The sequence below is a fragment of the Polyergus mexicanus genome, unplaced genomic scaffold (assembly GCF_030449975.1).
Source record: "Polyergus mexicanus isolate NDT 795.1 unplaced genomic scaffold, iyPolMexi1.0 SCAF_13, whole genome shotgun sequence".
Classification (NCBI taxonomy): Eukaryota; Metazoa; Arthropoda; class Insecta; order Hymenoptera; family Formicidae; genus Polyergus; species Polyergus mexicanus.
In genome coordinates, this window is record NW_027223333.1 from 3,069,879 (window position 1) to 3,089,208 (window position 19,330).

A 19,330-nucleotide genomic window follows, 5' to 3' on the forward strand; every position below is an offset into this window, starting at 1 on the left:
ATCACTTTTTTCAAGTGATACACAAAACATGGCTTATTAAAAAATCATTCAAGATATTTTGTCTTTTCTTATCAAATATTGGTAATGCTTTTACATTCATTCTCAGATCATTAAACGATCACAATCTATTCACTTATTGCACAAAAATTCCATATATATTTAAATATATGCAAATATATGCGTATCAAAAAGCAGAATAAGCTTATTTTGGCACATATATACATTACTTTGTAGTTTTTCATCCTTATAATAATGTAAAAAGATTATTAGAAATGTACATGCTTTTAAAAGAATAATGTATACATAAAAAAATTCTTATATCACAAACAATTAAGTATGATACAATGAAATGAGTAAAATACACTTTCTATGATATAGTGTGTGAGATATAATGACATCAGCTAATATTTATATATGTAACTATAACTTTAACCAGATTAGAGTTTCTTTTTTAGCAAAATTGCGTTATTCTCTTTTAAAATATATATATATTGCGTGAGTATATCATATATTTTTATCTCCAGGTTTCTTTGTCGTACCTTGTATTTTTTCCTCTTCTCCATAATTGTCTGGAAGTAGCATAGTCTCTTCTGTATTTTGAATGTCATCTGCATTGTTATCTATATACAAAATAAAAAAATAAAAAAAGAATTATCGCTAATTACAATTTGCGTTCTTTCTCTCTCTCTCTCTCTCTCTCTCGAGTTATTTTAAAGTCCAGTTTTTTTCTACATTGAAAACATTATTTTTATTTTATTTTATTATTAATTTGTATGTATATGTAAATAGAGAAAGAGATTTTATAAAAAGTTGTGTACAATAATGTGTGCTTAAGAAGAAATTCAATCGAATTCCTCTTTCTGTATGGAATGTCATGATTATTTACTGTGTTTCAGAAAAAATAGAAGTGATAAGATGTGTGAGATCACTATATATAATGTTCTAATTACCACGTGCACGATTCTCGGGATCTTCCAAGTTGTCGGCGATTGCGATATCCTGTTCTGCGGCATCGTTCGACGTGCCATTGACTTGTTTCGATTCCGTTTCAACTGAAAGCCACGTAAGGTAAATTACTACACTAAAATAAATGAAATTCGTATATATATTTCTGAAAACATTTTAATTATGACGTTGTACAGAATGGCAACTCTAAATGAGAGTTATATCACACATATTAGATTTATTAGTAATTAATAATAATAACTTCCACCATATGATTGTCCGTACTCCATGCATATTAATGTAAAATATATTAGTTTTCTCATGTCAATGTTTTTTTTTAAATAATAGTAACAATAATCATTATTATATGCGCGATCACACACAATTCTTTTGTATAGTATAAAAAAAAGTGTTTTACCAAATATATATTACATGTAATTTTTTGGTAAACATGTTTTATGCTAACATTTTTGAAGAGTTGACAGTTATAGTTTATAACATCGTTTTTTTTTTATTGTTTAACATATTTTTTGCAAATACAAATTGAAGTTTGCGCGTGTCTTAATTTATATTTAAATACTTTATATTATTCGTATAAGATTTTATTATAAATATAATGTCATATTGCAACAAGCTGCGTAAGTAAATCGCAAAATTACTCATAAATCTTATAATTGTTTGTCACATAACTTATAAATCATTCAACATTATCTTGGATGTTTTACATATATGGCAAAGCATCCGATATGTAAAGGTTTACTTTTATAGCACGCACAACACAATTTAATATATTCTTGTTTTCTTCTTTAATATTAATTTAGAAAAAAAGTCATACAAAAATAATGAAAATACAATATCCTTATAGAAAAATGAATTTGTAATAATAGTTGTATGGCACTTATTGATTCTGAAATTAATTCTGATTTAAATTATAGAGGTGGTATACAATTGAGAGAAATTAAACTTTGTAATGTAAAAATGCATAAGAAAAAAGCTAGCTAATTGTATTACGTTTTTATTTCATAAAGACAGACGATTTATCGTGTTATAATTAGAATAATCTGTCTTGTATGAAAATATTTCGGCGATTGAAGATTAGAGAAATGATGTTTCATGTGTCATTAGAATGAAACAAAGGAACTGGATACGCGTGATACCACATCATTAAGTTAAAAGCGATACAGCGGATTTATACTTAATAAAGGTTCACTTACAAGTGTACCGAAAAAAATTGTGTGATTTATATATACAAATCTATTGCAAATCTTTAATTTCATGTCTGTGGCAGCATTCTCTCGCCCCGTGGACGAGGAAAGGTATCACTACCTTTCTTCAACATAGTCACTGAGAAACGAGGAGTTTGGCGCACAGCACCGGGTGGATCTGTTGGTAGGATCGGAATTCCGTGGAACATCAAACCTCGCTGACCAGCTACGGATACTCTTACAGCAGGCTCCAGTATCGGATGCAACTGAGGCTTGTTAGGAACCGCTGTCATTGCTAGATCAGCAAATCCCGATAATATTTTATAATGCTGAGCCGGTCAAAGATGTGCAAACAAAAGGGAATGTGCCTATTAACTCGCGTTAATTCCTGTATGAGTAGCCCAAACATAATTAAAATTCGACAAAAAAGACCAAAGGGCATCTCTTTCCCGCCGTTGAAGCAGGCTAACAAAATTAGCAATCTAACAATAAGTTAGTAAACATCTCGATTCGTACAGTTATACTAGTAATGCAATGCAAATAATATTTTTTGTATTGTGCATATAAATTGCTTCGAGTTAAATAAATTTTGACTATTATTTGGATGTGCGATTATTGATTGTAATAGAGAAAACCCAAACTTATAGAGGAGCATGTCAAACAAAATTCATTATGAAGATAATTATAACTTACGTAGCTGGAGATTCGGAGTTTCTTTCTTCTCAGATGGCAAAGTACAACTAAGCTTGAGTTGGTCCATCTCCGCTTTCACCTGTAAAATGAGTTATAAGTATATCTCGTCATTCCAGGACTTTCTTACAAATCATATTCAATTTTACATTAACGTTATTATTAAGAGGAAAGTTCGTACTCTGTACACTTTCTCCTGAAGCTCCTTGTACTCGTTCCGCTTCACATCCAATTGACTATTAATCGTCTCCTTTTCTAATCTCAATGTTTCTAGCGTCGCGGTTCTAGTGGCATCCAGTTTGGCTAATGAGTCCAGCTCGCTTTTGCACACAGTAACAGAATCCTCAAGCTCATCATTTTTCTTTTTAAAATCAATTTGCTGTTCCAACCGAACGTGCAACGTAGCCAACTCGTCCTCCGTATGCTTATACCTTTGTTCCAAATTACCGCGCAATGTCACACATTGATCCCTCTCTTCGGCACTGAAAGAGAAAAATCAATTTCCGTATCGCCATGAAAGAACGCATACAATCTTGTGAAAACAGGTGAAACTAACCTGAGGGAAGCATACTGAAGGCAAGCATAATGTTACGCACATGTAAAAAAATGGACAGTAAGTCTCTTCTTTATAGCTCTTATTTTGGAAAAAGTATATTATTATCTACTATAAAAATAATAATAATAATAATAATAATAATATAACATAATATATGATAATAATATACTTTATATATTATTTATTTCTTCAGCTATAAAGAAAAGACCTAGTGTATGATAATCGAAAAGTATATAAGTTTGTAAGGAAAATTTGGCTCGTCGCAAGGCAACTGTCAACCGCCGTTGACAGTTCTCACCTGATCTTGAGCTGCTCGTTCAGATCGTCGATCTGCCTGACGAGCTCCAGATTCTCGGACGAGAGGGTCCACCAGTTACAGATGAGCATGAGGCACGCCAATAGAAGTCCTCCGACCAGGAGAGGCGGGCATCTGCCACCGCCTACCCTCATACCGTCGATTCCCATCGCTATTACTTTCCGATCCTTTGTACGTCAGCTGTCGCGCTATCAACGGAACATACGTCGCGTTATGCAAAATGAGATCTATATTAAATACGTTCGCGCTAACGCGCTCGTGTTCCCTTGTGAAAACACGAACCGCGTAACTCCCACTTCTAAATCAGATTTTCTCGTCGGGGGGAGGGGGAGGGGGGAGGGGGGAGGCAAACGTTAGGAAGACGTCGTCGGGTTAGGTTTATTTGAAAAAAATCACGAATTCATCATCGTGATAGCGATATAGCTTTTGACTCTCTCTGATGACAGACGTGTATATATATACCGAGTGACGCAGAAAAAAGTGCAACAAAGTTACTGGAAATTTTTTCTTCTTTTCTGTCACGACATATATTATTATTATATATAAATTAATATATATTTAATAATACATAAATAATATATTGTATATACTGGGTGTTGGAAAAGTCTGGAAATGGTCAAATATATCTTTTATTGAAAACGAAACTTTTCTGAGAAAAATATTTCGAATCAAAGTTGTAGAGCTCTAAGTGGCGCATTGTTTAATAATATTAGTATAACCTTAAATAGCACCGTCGCGAGGTCATATAAAAATCACTTTGAATTTTTTAAATGGAACCCCCTATTTTTTATTACATATATTCTTGTAGCTTATCTCGAGAGCTTTCCAAAACACTATAATAAAATATTTTTTCATTAAGTACTTTTTGAGTTATTTTATATTTTAAAATCTGACATATCTTGATATAAAAAATTAAATATCTCGTAAAATATTTAGTTTTCGATAATCTTACCGTAATACTTTTATGTACAGAATAATGAGACAAATCAATTAGTATAAAAAAAAAAATTGTTTTTAAGAAAATTATTTACAATGTATTTTTTTAAACAATTTGTTTTTTTTTTTTGCACTGAAAATATGGAAAATATAGAAAAGAGAGATAGAGGAAAAAATATTAATAAAGAGCCCAGACAGCACAAAACATCCTCAGGATCATCCTGAATATGTCCAGGACGGTTCAGGACATTTGTAGGACGTTTTAAGATATTATTATAAATATATTTATAAAAATTTAATATGCATACATAATTATTTTTAGTTGTGTCGGCTATTTAATATAATTTAGAAGTCTTAAATATTATAAGTATTAATGTCCTATAAATGTCCACTGAATAACCCCTGGATGTCTGTAGGATATATCTGCCCTGTCTATTATATTGGATGTCTTTTGGATTTCCAGAGGACATATACATGTGCAATTAATTGTTAACATTAATTTCGTTTAATATTAATAATTGAATTTGATGCGCACATTTTCATATATCCAAAATTATTATTTATTTAATATTTTATGAGAAATGTTACTGTTCGCAACATTCCAAAAACTTTACAAACAATAGTATTCAACTGCTAGTTCGTTTGTTTACCGCTACGCGACACGCGAACTCGTATTTGAGATTTGGTCATGAGAATTATATAAAGCTTGCAAAGAGCAACTGACAGGAAATTAAAAATGTAATTATTTTCTATCAGTTCAGTTTCTGATGCAATCCCAACATAGGGAATTCAGATATTGGATTGTTTAGAAAATATTACACAACTCAAACCCGGGAGCCAAATCTAAAATATTCATGTACAGCACGAAAGCCTCAAATATTGAAGAACGGTGAACTATTTTTAATATTAGATTTTTAATATTGGCAGTAAATAACAAAACATAATTTTAATTTATATTTAAATTTTAAAATTTGCTCCTTGAAACATACGAAAAATATCCCTAACATATCCTATAAAAATCCTTAAGATGTTCCATAGGATCTCCCTGGATTCTCCAGAGGTTAATATACGGCTATCATTTACTCTTCCTCGGGACATCCAGAGGAGATCTGAGGATTACAATGGGATATCCTGAGGATATCCTACATATATGTCCTGGATGCCCTTTAGACGTCCTAAGGACATCCTTGTGCTGTCTGGGAGTTATCTTGAATTAAAATTTTAAACATATAAATCTACTCATAGCCAGCAACTTGGACTTAGCACCCATCAGCCAGAATACTTCACTCTTGGGACGATCAGCAATTGTTCTTTGTAACAAAGTTTCTAAAAATTCTCACGTACCGTATGTCTTTTCAAAATGAATCGCGTGCACCCAAATCTGTTCCCTATTAAGAAATACCGTTTCTGCCTCTTCACCTTTCATATAGCTTCTTTGAACCAGTCTTCCCTGTTCATCTCTATCCCGTTCGCGCTCAACGAGGATATAGCACACTATCAATGATCTTCTCGACCATGTGCTTATTGCCGTTTGTCTCTTCCAATTGCGTGACAAGTAATTCAAAGTTCTTTATTTGTCGGGACTTATTTTCTTGGGCTTTAAACCAAGACTTCTCTCGTATTGTCTCTAGGTGTAGGATTCCAAAGTGGAATCTAGATATACGAAGCAGGAAGAATACTGTGGTACGGGGACGTAAGTGACTCATTGGCGACATGTTTGTCGACTAGAGCAAAGATCCATGGATCGAGTCTCGCCTCGAGTCCCAAATATTTTTCTCTGCTCTCGGACGTCTTACGTCTTACATGGGTCTCTCATCTAGCGAGAGCGAGTCATAAATCCATGCTACTCGAGCATCAGTATTCAACCGCACGCCAGAGTAATTTGCACGATTTCTGAAGCGATTTCTTCGCCAATTGAATGGCGGCTTTCTATAAGTTTGTTGAATTTGGAATATGTTCCAGTGCTTTATTATATATTGTTTTGGATTTTTCTGGCTGCAGCCTCGCAGCTTCTAGCCATAAATCCTTCAAAGTTGGATTTAGTTCGCAAGTTTTTTGAATGACACTTCTTGCCTCTTTCATTTTACCGATCTTCTCTTTCTCCTGTGCGGATATATATATATATATAAAGTACATTAAAAGTATATAATAAAGGTAAAGATTGTATGATATACTATATACTATATTGATGTGTATAAGAAATTTATCTTATTTATTTGCACGATATACTTCAATGAAGAGAGTATAAATGCAGTGGTAGCAATTTACAAACAAAGGAAATACCGTGATGGTAGTGACAATTTTAAACATTCACATTTTTATGTTTGTATAGATACAGAATATTAGAGAGAGAGAGAGAGAGAGAGAGTGTGTGTGTGTGTGTCACATCCCCTGTCAACAAAATATACAAACAAAATTAGACAGCTGATAAACGCTTATTGATTAGTGTAATCCCAGGTAGCAAATGTATCTACATCATCTGATGTTAAAATAACGTGTGCTTATTATCTGGGGTAATAGTAATAATATAAAGATATTCGTATATTCGTTTCTTTTTTTTAATATAGAGGGTTTAGCAAGAGAGAAACCAAGATCGAAAAGATACGTTTGAAAGTATATACCATTTAGTTATCCCATTTACATCATACATCGTATATCTTCATTTGTATATTTCCAGGAAAATGCTTCCAAGATCTCGGGTTATGAACCTCTCTATTTAAAGATAAACAATTGCGATTGTACATGTACTTAATAATGTAAAGTACATTCAATACTCGAAAGAGTACTCTCATAATCTTCCTATAACATATAGGCTCCTTAGCAAAGTAAACTTTGTTAACGCAAAACTTCAATATAACAAATTGAGCGTACGGAACGCTATGTTAGTAGATGGTGTTCTACTTTGCTTAAGATAAAAATGGATAACGGAAAGCATATATATATATATATAAAATAATTATATATTATAATATATATATATTACATATATATATAATAATTATATATATTATCTATATAAATATTATAATATATATATATTTTACATATATAATATATATACAATATGCATGTTTACGAATAAGCTAAATAAAATATGCGCTCTTATAAATTATTGCAGCTTCAACGTAGCCCCAAACTTTACCGAGAGAAACAAGATCGCCGATAACTTCTGCGCAATTAACATTTTTCCTGATGTTTAAAAGCTTATTCAGTATATTTTGATTAAAATTATAATAATTGTGCTCACAAAAAAAAGTTAGGGATATATTACATGTTTCCCTTCTTTAATTACAATAACATATGTTTCTCTTTCTTTTCTTTTTAATCTTCCTAGTTTATCCGCTATTTACTTGTATGTCTTAGGACTATAAAAGATTAGAATTCACTTTAAAGACATACAGTCTACCGTTATTCAGATACATCCGTACTCAAACAAAAATCGTTTTGTTGATGTCTAAAAATATCCTTAACTTTCCTTGGAGTTCTTTTTTTCTTTATATATACCCGCTATAATATCAATTAATCATCCTAGAGCGCGGATTCTTAGAGACATTCATTAATTACATGTAATAATTCATTTAATCTATATTTTATACAAAATATCTCTGCATCGTTGCAATTGTTTGACAAAAAACATACAAGTAACTTAGTATTTTACGCACGTTCGATACATTAAATTTTATACGTTATACGTGTTGTATGTGCTCTCTCTCTCGATAACATATTCCTGTCGCATTTGTGGCAGTAACAAAAGTTCTTCGGAATAACGTATAGCACCGATTGTCACGTGTAAAATTGGATCGATGATACAACACAAAAGAGCTTCCATTATCTGCGGGGAAACACAAATTAGCAGATGGAAATGGCAAAACAATCGAGATTTAAATATATATATATATATATATATATGCATGTGTGTGTATGTATATATATATATATATGCGTATCTTCCAATTACATTATATCCTACCCTTATCAAAAAGTATTAATTTTATTTTTTCGGAATATGATAAAACACATTTTTCTCAGTGTAAGAATTTTATGTACACTAAAATATACCTACATCTCAGAAGCGAGCTTTCTCTGCCATCGTGCACACAATGGTAAATATAAAAAGAATTGCAGATGTTCTATAATAATGATAAATATACTATAAAGAATTTGAATGTGTGTTGGCAAAATATATAGATTTTTTGTCGTATATATATATATATAATTGTTCAAACAAATACACAAAGTATCCGAATATACGAGTCCTGTTCAGCCAGCTATTCTGTCATTCCCATACAGCGTCTGCGTCAACTTCATCAAAGGGTTGCCAGATAACGCGAAAATCATCAAAGTACGCGTACAATCTGCGCGATGCAACTGTTCGTGAGCATTTAGATGCGATATGTTGTACCGTTCTTCGTAGAAAACACGCGCGTTATAAACATGGAAAAACTAATTCCAAAAAAAAAAGAGAGAAAAAGAGAAAATCATCTCGTAATTATTTATCAACGGTACTTGTTGTTTTCGCAAAGAATTTTCGCGCAGTCACGCGCGAAAGAGTAGAAGGATGACGGTGAGTAAGGAACGCGATACAGAAGGACGTCCATACAGAACATTAAAAATACTTTTTTTTTTATACTTCTTACATTTAGATTAAATCTAACTATAGACACACACCTTTTTCACCCTATCCCTTTCTTCTTTTTATCGAGTATTCATATCTTTCGTTTTACTTATATATCACGTTGTTTATACTCGATAATACATTGGATTTCGTTATCGTTGTTAGGCGTGTGTAAATTAAATAATGAGTAGCATCGCTCGCGGGAGTCACGGCTGTACGAGGCCAGGGAGAGAACGGGCTCACGAGAAATTATCACCGGCTGTTTCCATCTTCATCTTCTTCTGCGGGGAAGTCACTTGCGAGCGTAAGTCCGTGCCGGGTCTCTTCGCTTGCGGATTACTTTTCACAGCTGTGGTTGGATCTGCTGATAATAATAAAGCGTTTGTTCAAATGCATTCTTTCGAAAGGATTCACACTCACATACGTACACATTCTCGGACGAATCGTGCAACTAACCTTGTAGCCACCTGACTTGAGTTGCCGGTCCGTAACCCTTGTCGTTTCGTGCTGCTATTCTAAAGATTATGGCCGGTTTCGTAGTGGTGTCCACGTGAGCGGCATTAAGGGCACTATTGTTCACCGAACAGGAATTACTCGAACCGCAATAAACTCTAATAAAGGCTAACTGATTTGGATTCGACACGACTGTTTTTGGTTCCCCGTCATTGTTCAACGCGGTACTGCGCACTGCCAGGTAGACGGAATATTCGAGGATGGGACCAACGTTGCTTGGTGGCGGTTCCCAAGAGATTTGTGCGCCGTCTGCGGACTTTGATATCTTTATAGCGCTCGGTGCACCCGGGAAACCCGGAAGACACGTCTTGAATGCTGCTACCTGTAACAAAAGCAAAAATTTTCGTAAATTTTTTATTTGTCAGAAAAATATTTTCTTACCAAATAAATATTATAGGTATATGTATAGAATAAGACTCGTTACCTCGCTCCAGGCACTTTGTCCGCAAGTATTCACAGCGGCAACTCTGAATTTGTAGGCAGTTCCGGGTTCTAATGCTACTTTAGCTCTTCCTTTAAAAACATCCATCGTCAAGGGTTGCGTAATATCTAGCGGCTCATCGCCAGGAAGATAATAATGCTGGACCGTGAAGCTGGTTCCTTTTATTACTCCCACGTCATACCATTCTGCCTCTTTCCTTTCCTCCTCGTTCTGCAAAAGTATCAGTTAACGATAGTATTTATGTGTATATTTATTGCAAATACAGTGCATTATAATAGGATGTACCTGTTCGTTTTTAACTTTTATCGGTGACTCAGCTGATCCCAAAGCAGCTGTAGCCAACGTCGTCAAAGCCGTCGAATCGTCTCCAGTTTCTGACCTAGCATCATTGAGCTTATCTTGCTTCGAATTTTCTCTTTTCGAAGACGCAAGTTCGTCTTTCACCTCCATTTTCACAGGAGTGTGTACTTTTGCTACGCTTTCTGTTTCCTTCTCGAGAGGCAAGGCGACACCGTTGATCGATGATATTGGTAGATCGGGCGACTTGTCCTGTTCCATAGGTTCGTCTGTTGTTGGTTCCAGTTTCAATTGTATACTCGGCGTAACGACGGGAGTTGTTGTCGGCGTTACATTAACTGCGGCAGTTAATGTAGCATCGTCAGTGATCATCGGCTCATTGACCTCTTCTAATTTTGTAAGAGAATTCTCGGCCGGAAGATCGATTTCCGGTTCCGCCTCTTCTTTCACTTTCTTAGCTTCTTGAGTTTCATCTTTGGAAAGATGCGTTGTGGAAAGATTCGTATCTTCGGCAGATACATTCTCAGTCGCCGAAGATTTTTCGTCTTCAACAGAATGCGATTCGAGCTCTTTATCCTTTGCTTGGCTGCTTTCTTCTTGTTGGGTTTCGTCAGTTTTCGTCACTGTTGGATTTGCGATGTCCTCCAAAGTCGTTTGTTCAGATGGAGCTTCCACGGGCGATTGTAGCAAAGGTGAATCAGGTTTCGTTTCAAGAATCGTTTTCGCTTCGTCAATTAACGGTTTAATATCCACTTCCTTTTCATTCGGCTGTTCTACATCATCAGCGCTAGTTTCGATAGGTACGTCATCGGCTGGTGGATTATCAGGGACTTCTTCGGGAACTTGGTTGGTGGTGGCAGGAATAATCGATTCGGGAGGATCGGTTGTTGCCGCTTCGGACGTGGCGGTTTCCTCATTTACTGTAGATTCTTCTGTTTGAACATTTTCAGCCTGAATATTAACGTCTTGTTCCGCGACTGGTGCCGGTTCGTCGATAGTAGTCGATTCGGTAGCGCTTTCCGAAGGAGCAGGCTCCTCGTCTAGATCCATTTTCTCCTCGTCTTCCGATAAAAGAGCGTCAATCGGTCCGTCAACTTGTGGAAGTACAAAGTTTCCATCGCCATCGACTTGCATCGGTTCGCCCGCGCTCATCTGCGAAACTAAAGCGGCCGCTGTGGTCGCTTCGTTACCATTACAGCTGTCCTCCATCTTATCATCACCAGTAGCTCCATCATCTGCAGCTACCATAAATGACAAGCCGCCAGATGGTTCCTGAACTGGATCAATTAGACCTGCTTCTGCTGCTAACGCGGCTAATGCGGCGTCAGTAGTAGCTGGGCCGTCAGAGGTAGATGCTGAAATATTATTTTACCGTATGATTCAACTTCGCAATTTTTGTCATATCATCTTGATATTGAAAAACATAACTCTATTCACCTAAGGAAGCTGAAGGTTGTTTCGAAGAAACAAAGAGCATTTTACCGGTGTCTATCGAATCTGACGCGCTCGAAGTAGTTACTATAGAACTACTTGTTGGCATAAGCGTCACCGTCTTTGCACCTATGCCTCCCGACATTTGCAAGGTCACTGGTTTTCCAGACATCACTGCTTCCTATAATTTATAAATAAATTATATATTACATATACAAAAGATCTTATATATATATTTCTCTTTCTATACACTTACGGGAGTTTTTTGCATTTGTGGCACAGCAACGATTTGACTCTTGCCGGGATTGAAGATGGCTTGCGGACTGCCTTTTGTAGCGATAGTCACTGTCTTTGGTACACCGCCCTGTCCTGGGACTGTGATAGTGATAGGCTTGCCAGCAGTTCCTCCGCCCATCGCGCCCGAAGAAACGACGATCATCTTGACGCCTTGCTGATTCGTGACATGATTCGTAGCCGACAACGGTAAGACGTTGACGGGAGTAGCAATGTTACCCCCTTGTCCTGTATTAGCCTGTGAAGTCGTCACAGCCTGTACAGCTCTAAGACCCGAACCTGTGGTAACGACGATGATCTGATTGGATCTGCCAACCAATCCGCCATTGCCTCCTGGTTTGGTAATCATTATAGTTTGCTTGCCCGTGATATTCTGTCCTTTGCTCATCGCTACTATGCCGGATGTCTTCATGGTCGTGAGAATCTTCGATCCTGCCACCGTATTGGGATTTACCAGTCGCAATATTGTCGGTCCCTGATTGAGAGGTTTCGCGCCAGTCGCTTGAACAGTCTTGCCGGGAATGAGGCTCACTTTGGGCACCGTGGTCACCATACCCTGTCCGGTTTTGAGAAGATGCACAATTTGCTGACCAGATATGTTCTGGCCGGGCTTCTGCAATATGATCTGTTTGCTTTGCTGTGGCGAAGCGGTGCGCAATACTGTGGCACCGGGTGCAGCAAAGCGTATCTGCTGACCCGGTTGAACATTCTTCATTCTGATGGTATTTGTCGCGGTCACAGCACCGGCCTGTGGTAAAATGGGAACATTGTTCATAGTGATTTTCGGAGTGGCGGCTGCCGCAGCGGCCAGAGCGGCGATGCCAGACATTGCGGCGGTGGGTGTTTGGCCCGATGCCACAGTTGTAGTCGCGGTGCCAGTGGTTTGCTGTTGCTCGGTGGTGGCCACCGCTACCGCCGTCGGTATTGCTGCTGCGACTGTGGAAGTAACCAGAGGAGAACGAATACGTATGACGTTACCCGTCACGACCCTCGGAGTCATGGGACTCGCCGGTTTTTGCACCACTTGCGGTGACACCACTTTTTGTACGGGACTTTGTGCAGCCGACTGGACTCGCAACGGAGTCGTTACCGTCGATGTGACAGTTGATCTGGCGGCGGCGGCGGGCGGGATAGTCGGAGGAAGAGCAGCGACCGTGGTCACAGGCGGAGACGTAACGGGTACAGTCGCGGGGGTTGCCGCCATCACAGGATTCGTCACCGCCGCTGCGGGGATGGTGCTGACGATGGGTGCTGCAGGCGCTGGTGCGCTCACAGGCGGGAAAGCGCCGGTCGCCGCCGGCGGCATGTCGTACTTCTGTATCTGAAGGATGTAATATTGCGCGGACGGGCTCGCTGTCCAGCTGACTTCCAACGTTTGCGTGGAAGCCCTAACCAGCTGAACTCTGGAAGGCGGCGCCGGTTTACTGACCTCGAGATACCATAGATCCTTGCAACAAACCTAAGAAACACAGAGATCTCGTTAGTAAAGCGACACTCCATCCGGTCAATGATCATATAACCAAGACTAACCCTAACCTGGTTGTTCCAAGCTTTACGATAGCCGTCCCTACCAGACCACACGTAGAGTCTACTGTGCACACCAACCGCACAGTGACCAGCGCGAGCGCGTGGAACATTTTCCTCCAAGGAATCAACGGTTAATTGTTCCCACGTAAGAGTTTCTGAAATAAAAATATATAATTTAAATGATAAAACAGAATGCAAATGGGGTTTCAAAAATAAGCCTTCCCGATAAATAACCTTCTTCTCGAAGAACAGCTTGAAGTTTATCAAACTGATTATCACAAAACTGATAAATTTATGATTCAAGATACTTCTATATACTAATCATTCCATGTACACTTGAACAATTCCAGACTTGAATATTTCTTTATTTAATATGCCAATAATATTTCCATTCTTCTGGATTATGTCGGCTGGATTTACCGGATGGCAAACGAGTTACGTTACCGCATATTCAACAATAAAATTTTGTTATCACATACATTGTTAATAGACAATCTCAGCAATATTATAACGATTGGAATTTTATGTAGTATCATCGACATAAGCGCAGTATTTAAGAAGAAATCATGAAATGTAACTCACCTAGATTCAAGCATGCTAGTGTGCTTGTGCATTTCCACTCTTTCTCATGTGTCGCGACTTTAACGTCATCGACGACCAATGGGACCCATCCTCCGAATACGTACATGCGATGACCGATCAAAGTTGCAGTATGTAATGATCGCGGCAGAGGAGTGGGTCCGTGAACCACTGGTTTATTCCAGGTCATCGAATCGACATCGAGAAACCACAAATCGCCCAGACGACAACCGCTCATACCGCCATAAATCACCAGACAGGATTTACCCGTCGTACGATCTGTGTATGCAACTCCGGTATGAGATTCTCTGGGTGGTGGTGCGTGTCCGTGCGTTTGCGGTACATCCCAGGCCGTTTGGCCATTTGGGAGAAGTTCGAGGGTGTACAGATCGTTTAGATATCTTGGTATATTGTTTTTCGGATCGTCACTGTCGTTCGCGAGACCGCCAAAAAGGAAGACCCTGTTGCCGATAAGAGTAAAACTGTGTCCCAATCGCGGACACGGCGGTGGCTCGTGTTTAGGTGGTTTCGGCTTCAAGCGTTTCCATTCCCATCGACTCGCTTGAAGTTCGTACAGCTCGTTGGAATACTTGCCGTATTCCACCATTCCGCCAAACACCAGGATACGCGTGCCGTCGACGACGAAGCCGTACGCCGCGCAACCTGGCGGGATATCTCCCTTTGTCGATGGAACGAACCATTGGTTTGTTGCTGCAAAAATATATTTTATATAAACATCATAATGTAAAATTATCCAACATTTGCATAGAAAAAAAAAAACATATATATATTTATATTATATAATAAATTATATATATATATATTTCAAAATAGCCTTTTATTTTTTGTTTTTGATATTAACAAAAAAAAAAAAAAAAAAAAAAACAGATTGATAAAGATAATCAGCCGCTTTGAATATATAATTTTTATAAACTTATACACAAGTACTTTTCATACAAATAATTTAGTCAAGTATAAAATTTTATTTATTATTTATTATAAAATTTTCACAGAATTTAATTTATTATTTCAAGTAATTTTTATTATTTAAATAATTTTAATTATTTCAAATAACAAATTAAAAATTTATAAATTTAATTACAACTTTAAGATATAATTAAAGAATAAAATTATATATATATATATAAAATTCACATATATTTTATTGGTTCTAAATTTAAGTTAGAAGAGAGATGTCTTTTTTCTGTTATTTACTCAGGGTCTCTTAAATCTTATTAAAAAAATTCCTGATTTTTCAGGTATATTTGGTCAAAAACCCCCAGTAGACAATATTTAAATAATAAATATGTAAAAAACTTTTTAGTGCAAATTTTTAAAATAAGTTTTTTATTTATGCACTTTCTAATGTTTGTCAGTCATATAAAAAAAGAACACTGAGCTTCTTAAGTTTCAAGTGATAAATTTGAAACTGTAAAAAAAAAAACAAAAAAAAAAAAAACAACGTGAAATTAACTTTTTTCACTTGCGTAACGTTCTCATTATTTTATCACTAAAAATTACAATAAAAAATGTGTACTATATATTCAATATTTTGTTAAGACGTTGAATATATGAATAGAAATAGATATATATTTAGAATATACTTTAAATACATAATTCAATTGATTTCCCGACTGCTTACGATAAAAAAGCAAAATTACATGAGAGAATTTTTTTTTTTTAATTTCCCGAGTTCCAATAAAATTTCTGATTTTTTCAGGTACAAAAAGATCCTGGAAAATTTCAGGCTTCTTCCAGGAAGTAAACATACTGTTATTATATTTCTGAAAAAAAGAGAAAGGGCAACAAAAATATTAAATAAAAATTTAAAAAGAGAAAAAAATCAGATAATTCAGATTAATCCAAATCTGTACCGAAAAATGTCTTCAAAATTCTCTGTTACAGCTTTACAAATCTCAAGTGAAATAAAGAAATGTATGACCTTTGGTGAAGCAGTGGTATCAACGCAGAGTACTAAACGAAACAAGCGCATTGAAGCATTGAAAAGAGAAAAAAAGGAAAAGCGGACGAGAAATACGCCGAGTAAGCAGCCTAGAAAATACAAGGATCCATACGCAGTCCATGGCTGTTACCATGGCGAGGGTCGCGCGCGGTGGACAAACATTTCGAAATCCGATTGGAAATGCGCGCAACGGCTGCGCGCATGCGCAGTAGCGGGCGGCCACACGCGGGACGGGGAACGCGGTGCGCGCGTGCGCGATAGCGGGCCGCCACACGCGGGAGGTGAGCGCGGTGCGCGCATGAGGAAGCGAGACGCAGATAGAGAAGGCGACGAAGCGCGAACGTGGAATGACGGGAAGCGCGATTGCGTCGCGCTCGCGGGACGAGCGAGGGGGGCGTTGGGGACAGCAATGGCCGCTCCCGCGTATAAACATGTAGGAATGACAGATCGCGGCTGATTGCGCGGCAACGCCGCATCCTACGAGCGATCGGCGCGGACGCGCTAGGGAACGTCCGGGCGATCGGGGCCCGCGGACGGGCCCCGATCGCCCCCGCGAACCCTTCGGCACGCGGGTTCGTCGAGTTCGTCGACGGATCCGGCCGGTGACCGTCTTGTCAACGTATGCCGCCAATATTGGATTCGCGGGAATCGGCGAGGGAACGGCGCGCACGGGGAAAAAGGGACGCGAGAGGCTCCACGGGAGCGAGGAGGAGGGGGCGGGGGGGGGGAGGGAGGGAGGGTGACGAGGACTCACCCGTATTGTATACGTGTAGCTCGTCGACGATGCCCTCGTTACCGCCGCCGAATACCACCATGAGATCCTTAATGGCGACCGCCCGGTGGCCATGCCTCGGTCTCGGCTGGGGCCCGTGTCGGATTCGCGATCCTCTTCCACTTTAGCATGGGTGCCGCCATGATGACCGTCGATCACATCATTTTTTCATGCCGCGCGAACGTACGGCTACTCGACTATCTTACTATCGTTGTTACTCTCAAACCACCACCACCACCCACCAGCACCACCGCCACCACCGCCCGTCGCCGCGGAGTTAACCCAAAAGTGGCGCGATACACGATGGATTATACCGGGCGTTCTCCTTTATCACAGAAACGCGCACTGTGTATATGCCTCTTGCGCACGACGGACGCCGCGCGCGCGTGTGTGTATGCGTGCGCCTCTGTATTTACGTGCGCGGTGTTTACGGGCACCGGTCGCGCGGATTCTAGAGCGGCAGCTCTACCGTCGTGGCTCGTTCTCTCCCTCTCCCTTTCCTCTCTCGAAGAATCTAGAAATTAATCGGGCGACGAGATTCCGGGTATACGCGAAAGCGCTGCTGCACCTACCCCCCCCCCCTCTTCCTGCCTGACGGGGGTGAAACTTGCGTACGGGAACGTACGGCGCGGGCAACGAAGATATATATGTCACTATGGCACGATCGTGGGGGGATCATCCGACGACGTGTCACCGGTAGCGAGCGATATTCGTCGTACGTTATCAAACGGCCGGACAACTAGTCGATAGCTTGACGGCGCGAACTTCGTGCGGCCTTCGAGAACTTCGTCCACCATTGCGTGCACACACAACTCTCTCGCGTCGGCAACAAGCGGTAACGTAGGAGCGTTGCCAACCAAGGCCGGATTCCAGGGGATTATTGGGGAATGTTAGATCGGTCGATTCTCGATTTCGCGAAAATCGATCTTTTCTAGTTTTTCTTTCGAAATTATATTTAAATAGTTTTTTTTTTTTATTACTTTATTTTATTAGCGCGTAAACATAAAGAATTTAATGATGAATTATGTATGTGGAAAATATTTTTCTTGTAATTAAATTTTTCACAGATTATTGCCACTAGAGATGCTGTGGTCATTTGTCCAAAAAAGAAGAGACCCAGACAGCACAAAACATTCTCAGGATCATCCCGAATATGTCCAGGACGGTTCAGGACGTTTATAGGATGTTTTAAGATATTATTATAAATATATTTATAAAAGTTTAATATGCATACATAATTATTTTTAGTTGTGTCGGCTATTTTATATAATTTAGAAATCTTAAGTATTATAATAAGTATTAATGTCCTATAAATGTCCACTGGATAACTCCTGGATGTCCCTAGGATATATCTGCCCTGTCTATTATATTGAATGTCTTTTGGATTTCCAGAGGACATATACATGTGCAATTAATTGTTAACGTTAATTTCGTTTAATATTAATAATTGAATTTGATGCGCACATTTTCAGATATCCAAAATTATTATTTATTTAATATTTCATGAGAAATGTTACTGTTCGCAACATTCCAAAAACTTTACAAACAATAGTATTTAACCGCTAGTTCGTTTGTTTACCGCTATGCGACACGCGAACTCGTATTTGAGATTTGGTCATGAGAATTATATAAAGCTTGCAAAGAGCAACTGACAGGAAATTACAAATGTAATTATTTTCTATCAGTTCAATTTCTGATGCAATCCCAACATAGGGAATTCAGATATTGGATTGTTTAGAAAATATTACACAAGTCAAACCCGGGAGCCAAACCTAAAATATTCATGTACAGCACGAAAGCCTCAAATATTAAAGAACGGTGAACTATTTTTAATATTAGATTTTTAATATTGGCAGTAAATAATAAAACATAATTTTAATTTGTATTTAAATTTTAAAATTTGCTCCTTGAAATATACGAAAAATATCCCTAACATATCCTATAAAAATCCTTAGAATGTTCCACAGGATCTCCCTGGATTCTCCAGAGGTTAATATACGGCTATCGTTTATTCTTCCTCGGGATATCCAGAGGAGATCTGAGGATTACAATGGGATATCCTGAGGATATCCTACATGTATGTCCTGGATGCCCTTTGGACGTCCTAAGGATATCCTTGTGCTGTCTGGGGAGCAATCGAAGAGCATTTATTTAAGCCCGTATCGGACTATGCATTGAAAATTGAAGATTGAAGATTAAAGATTGAAGTTTGACTAATCAGAACAAAACGGACTGAAATTTCTTTATTC

General features: G+C 38.1%; 2 protein-coding genes across 4 annotated transcripts; both read right to left on the reverse strand.

Moving 5' to 3' along the window:
• Positions 1-43: 43 nt before the first annotated feature.
• On the reverse strand, positions 44-4,039 carry LOC138938876 (hyaluronan mediated motility receptor). Of its 3 annotated transcripts, XM_070306229.1 has the most exons (6): positions 3,695-4,039; positions 3,022-3,322; positions 2,844-2,922; positions 2,272-2,445; positions 951-1,052; positions 45-620 (listed from the first exon to the last, which is right to left on the reverse strand). In XM_070306229.1, exons 1-6 carry the CDS (start codon positions 3,859-3,861, stop codon positions 505-507), a joined length of 939 nt encoding a protein of 312 aa, XP_070162330.1. In that variant the 5' UTR covers positions 3,862-4,039; the 3' UTR covers positions 45-504. The 3 variants fall into 3 exon arrangements, 2 of the variants coding, with proteins under 2 accessions (XP_070162331.1, XP_070162330.1); XM_070306230.1 differs by lacking the exon at positions 2,272-2,445 and having other exon boundaries at positions 44-620; XR_011447766.1 differs by lacking the exon at positions 45-620 and having other exon boundaries at positions 2,160-2,445.
• Positions 4,040-9,247: 5,208 nt separating this feature from the next.
• Hcf (Host cell factor) lies at positions 9,248-17,927 on the reverse strand. Its single transcript, XM_070306506.1, is given in 10 exon segments — positions 9,248-9,627; positions 9,720-10,098; positions 10,201-10,428; positions 10,504-11,870; positions 11,953-12,127; positions 12,203-13,699; positions 13,777-13,922; positions 14,350-15,057; positions 17,064-17,178; positions 17,180-17,927. Coding segments are annotated over 10 exon segments (4,785 nt in total). The 5' UTR covers positions 17,225-17,927; the 3' UTR covers positions 9,248-9,502.
• Between the last annotated feature and the right edge of the window lie 1,403 nt (positions 17,928-19,330).

Bases quoted from the DNA above. Each gene is read 5' to 3' on its own strand.
- LOC138938876 (XM_070306229.1), bottom strand. From the start codon at position 3,861: ATGGGAATCGACGGTATGAGGGTAGGCGGTGGCAGATGCCCGCCTCTC. The intron at 3,323-3,694 runs GTGAGAACTGTC...TTTCTCTTTCAG, and splicing joins AACGAGCAGCTCAAGATCAG to TGCCGAAGAGAGGGATCAAT. The intron at 2,446-2,843 runs GTAAGTTATAAT...TTGCTGATCTAG, and splicing joins AACTCCGAATCTCCAGCTAC to CAATGACAGCGGTTCCTAAC.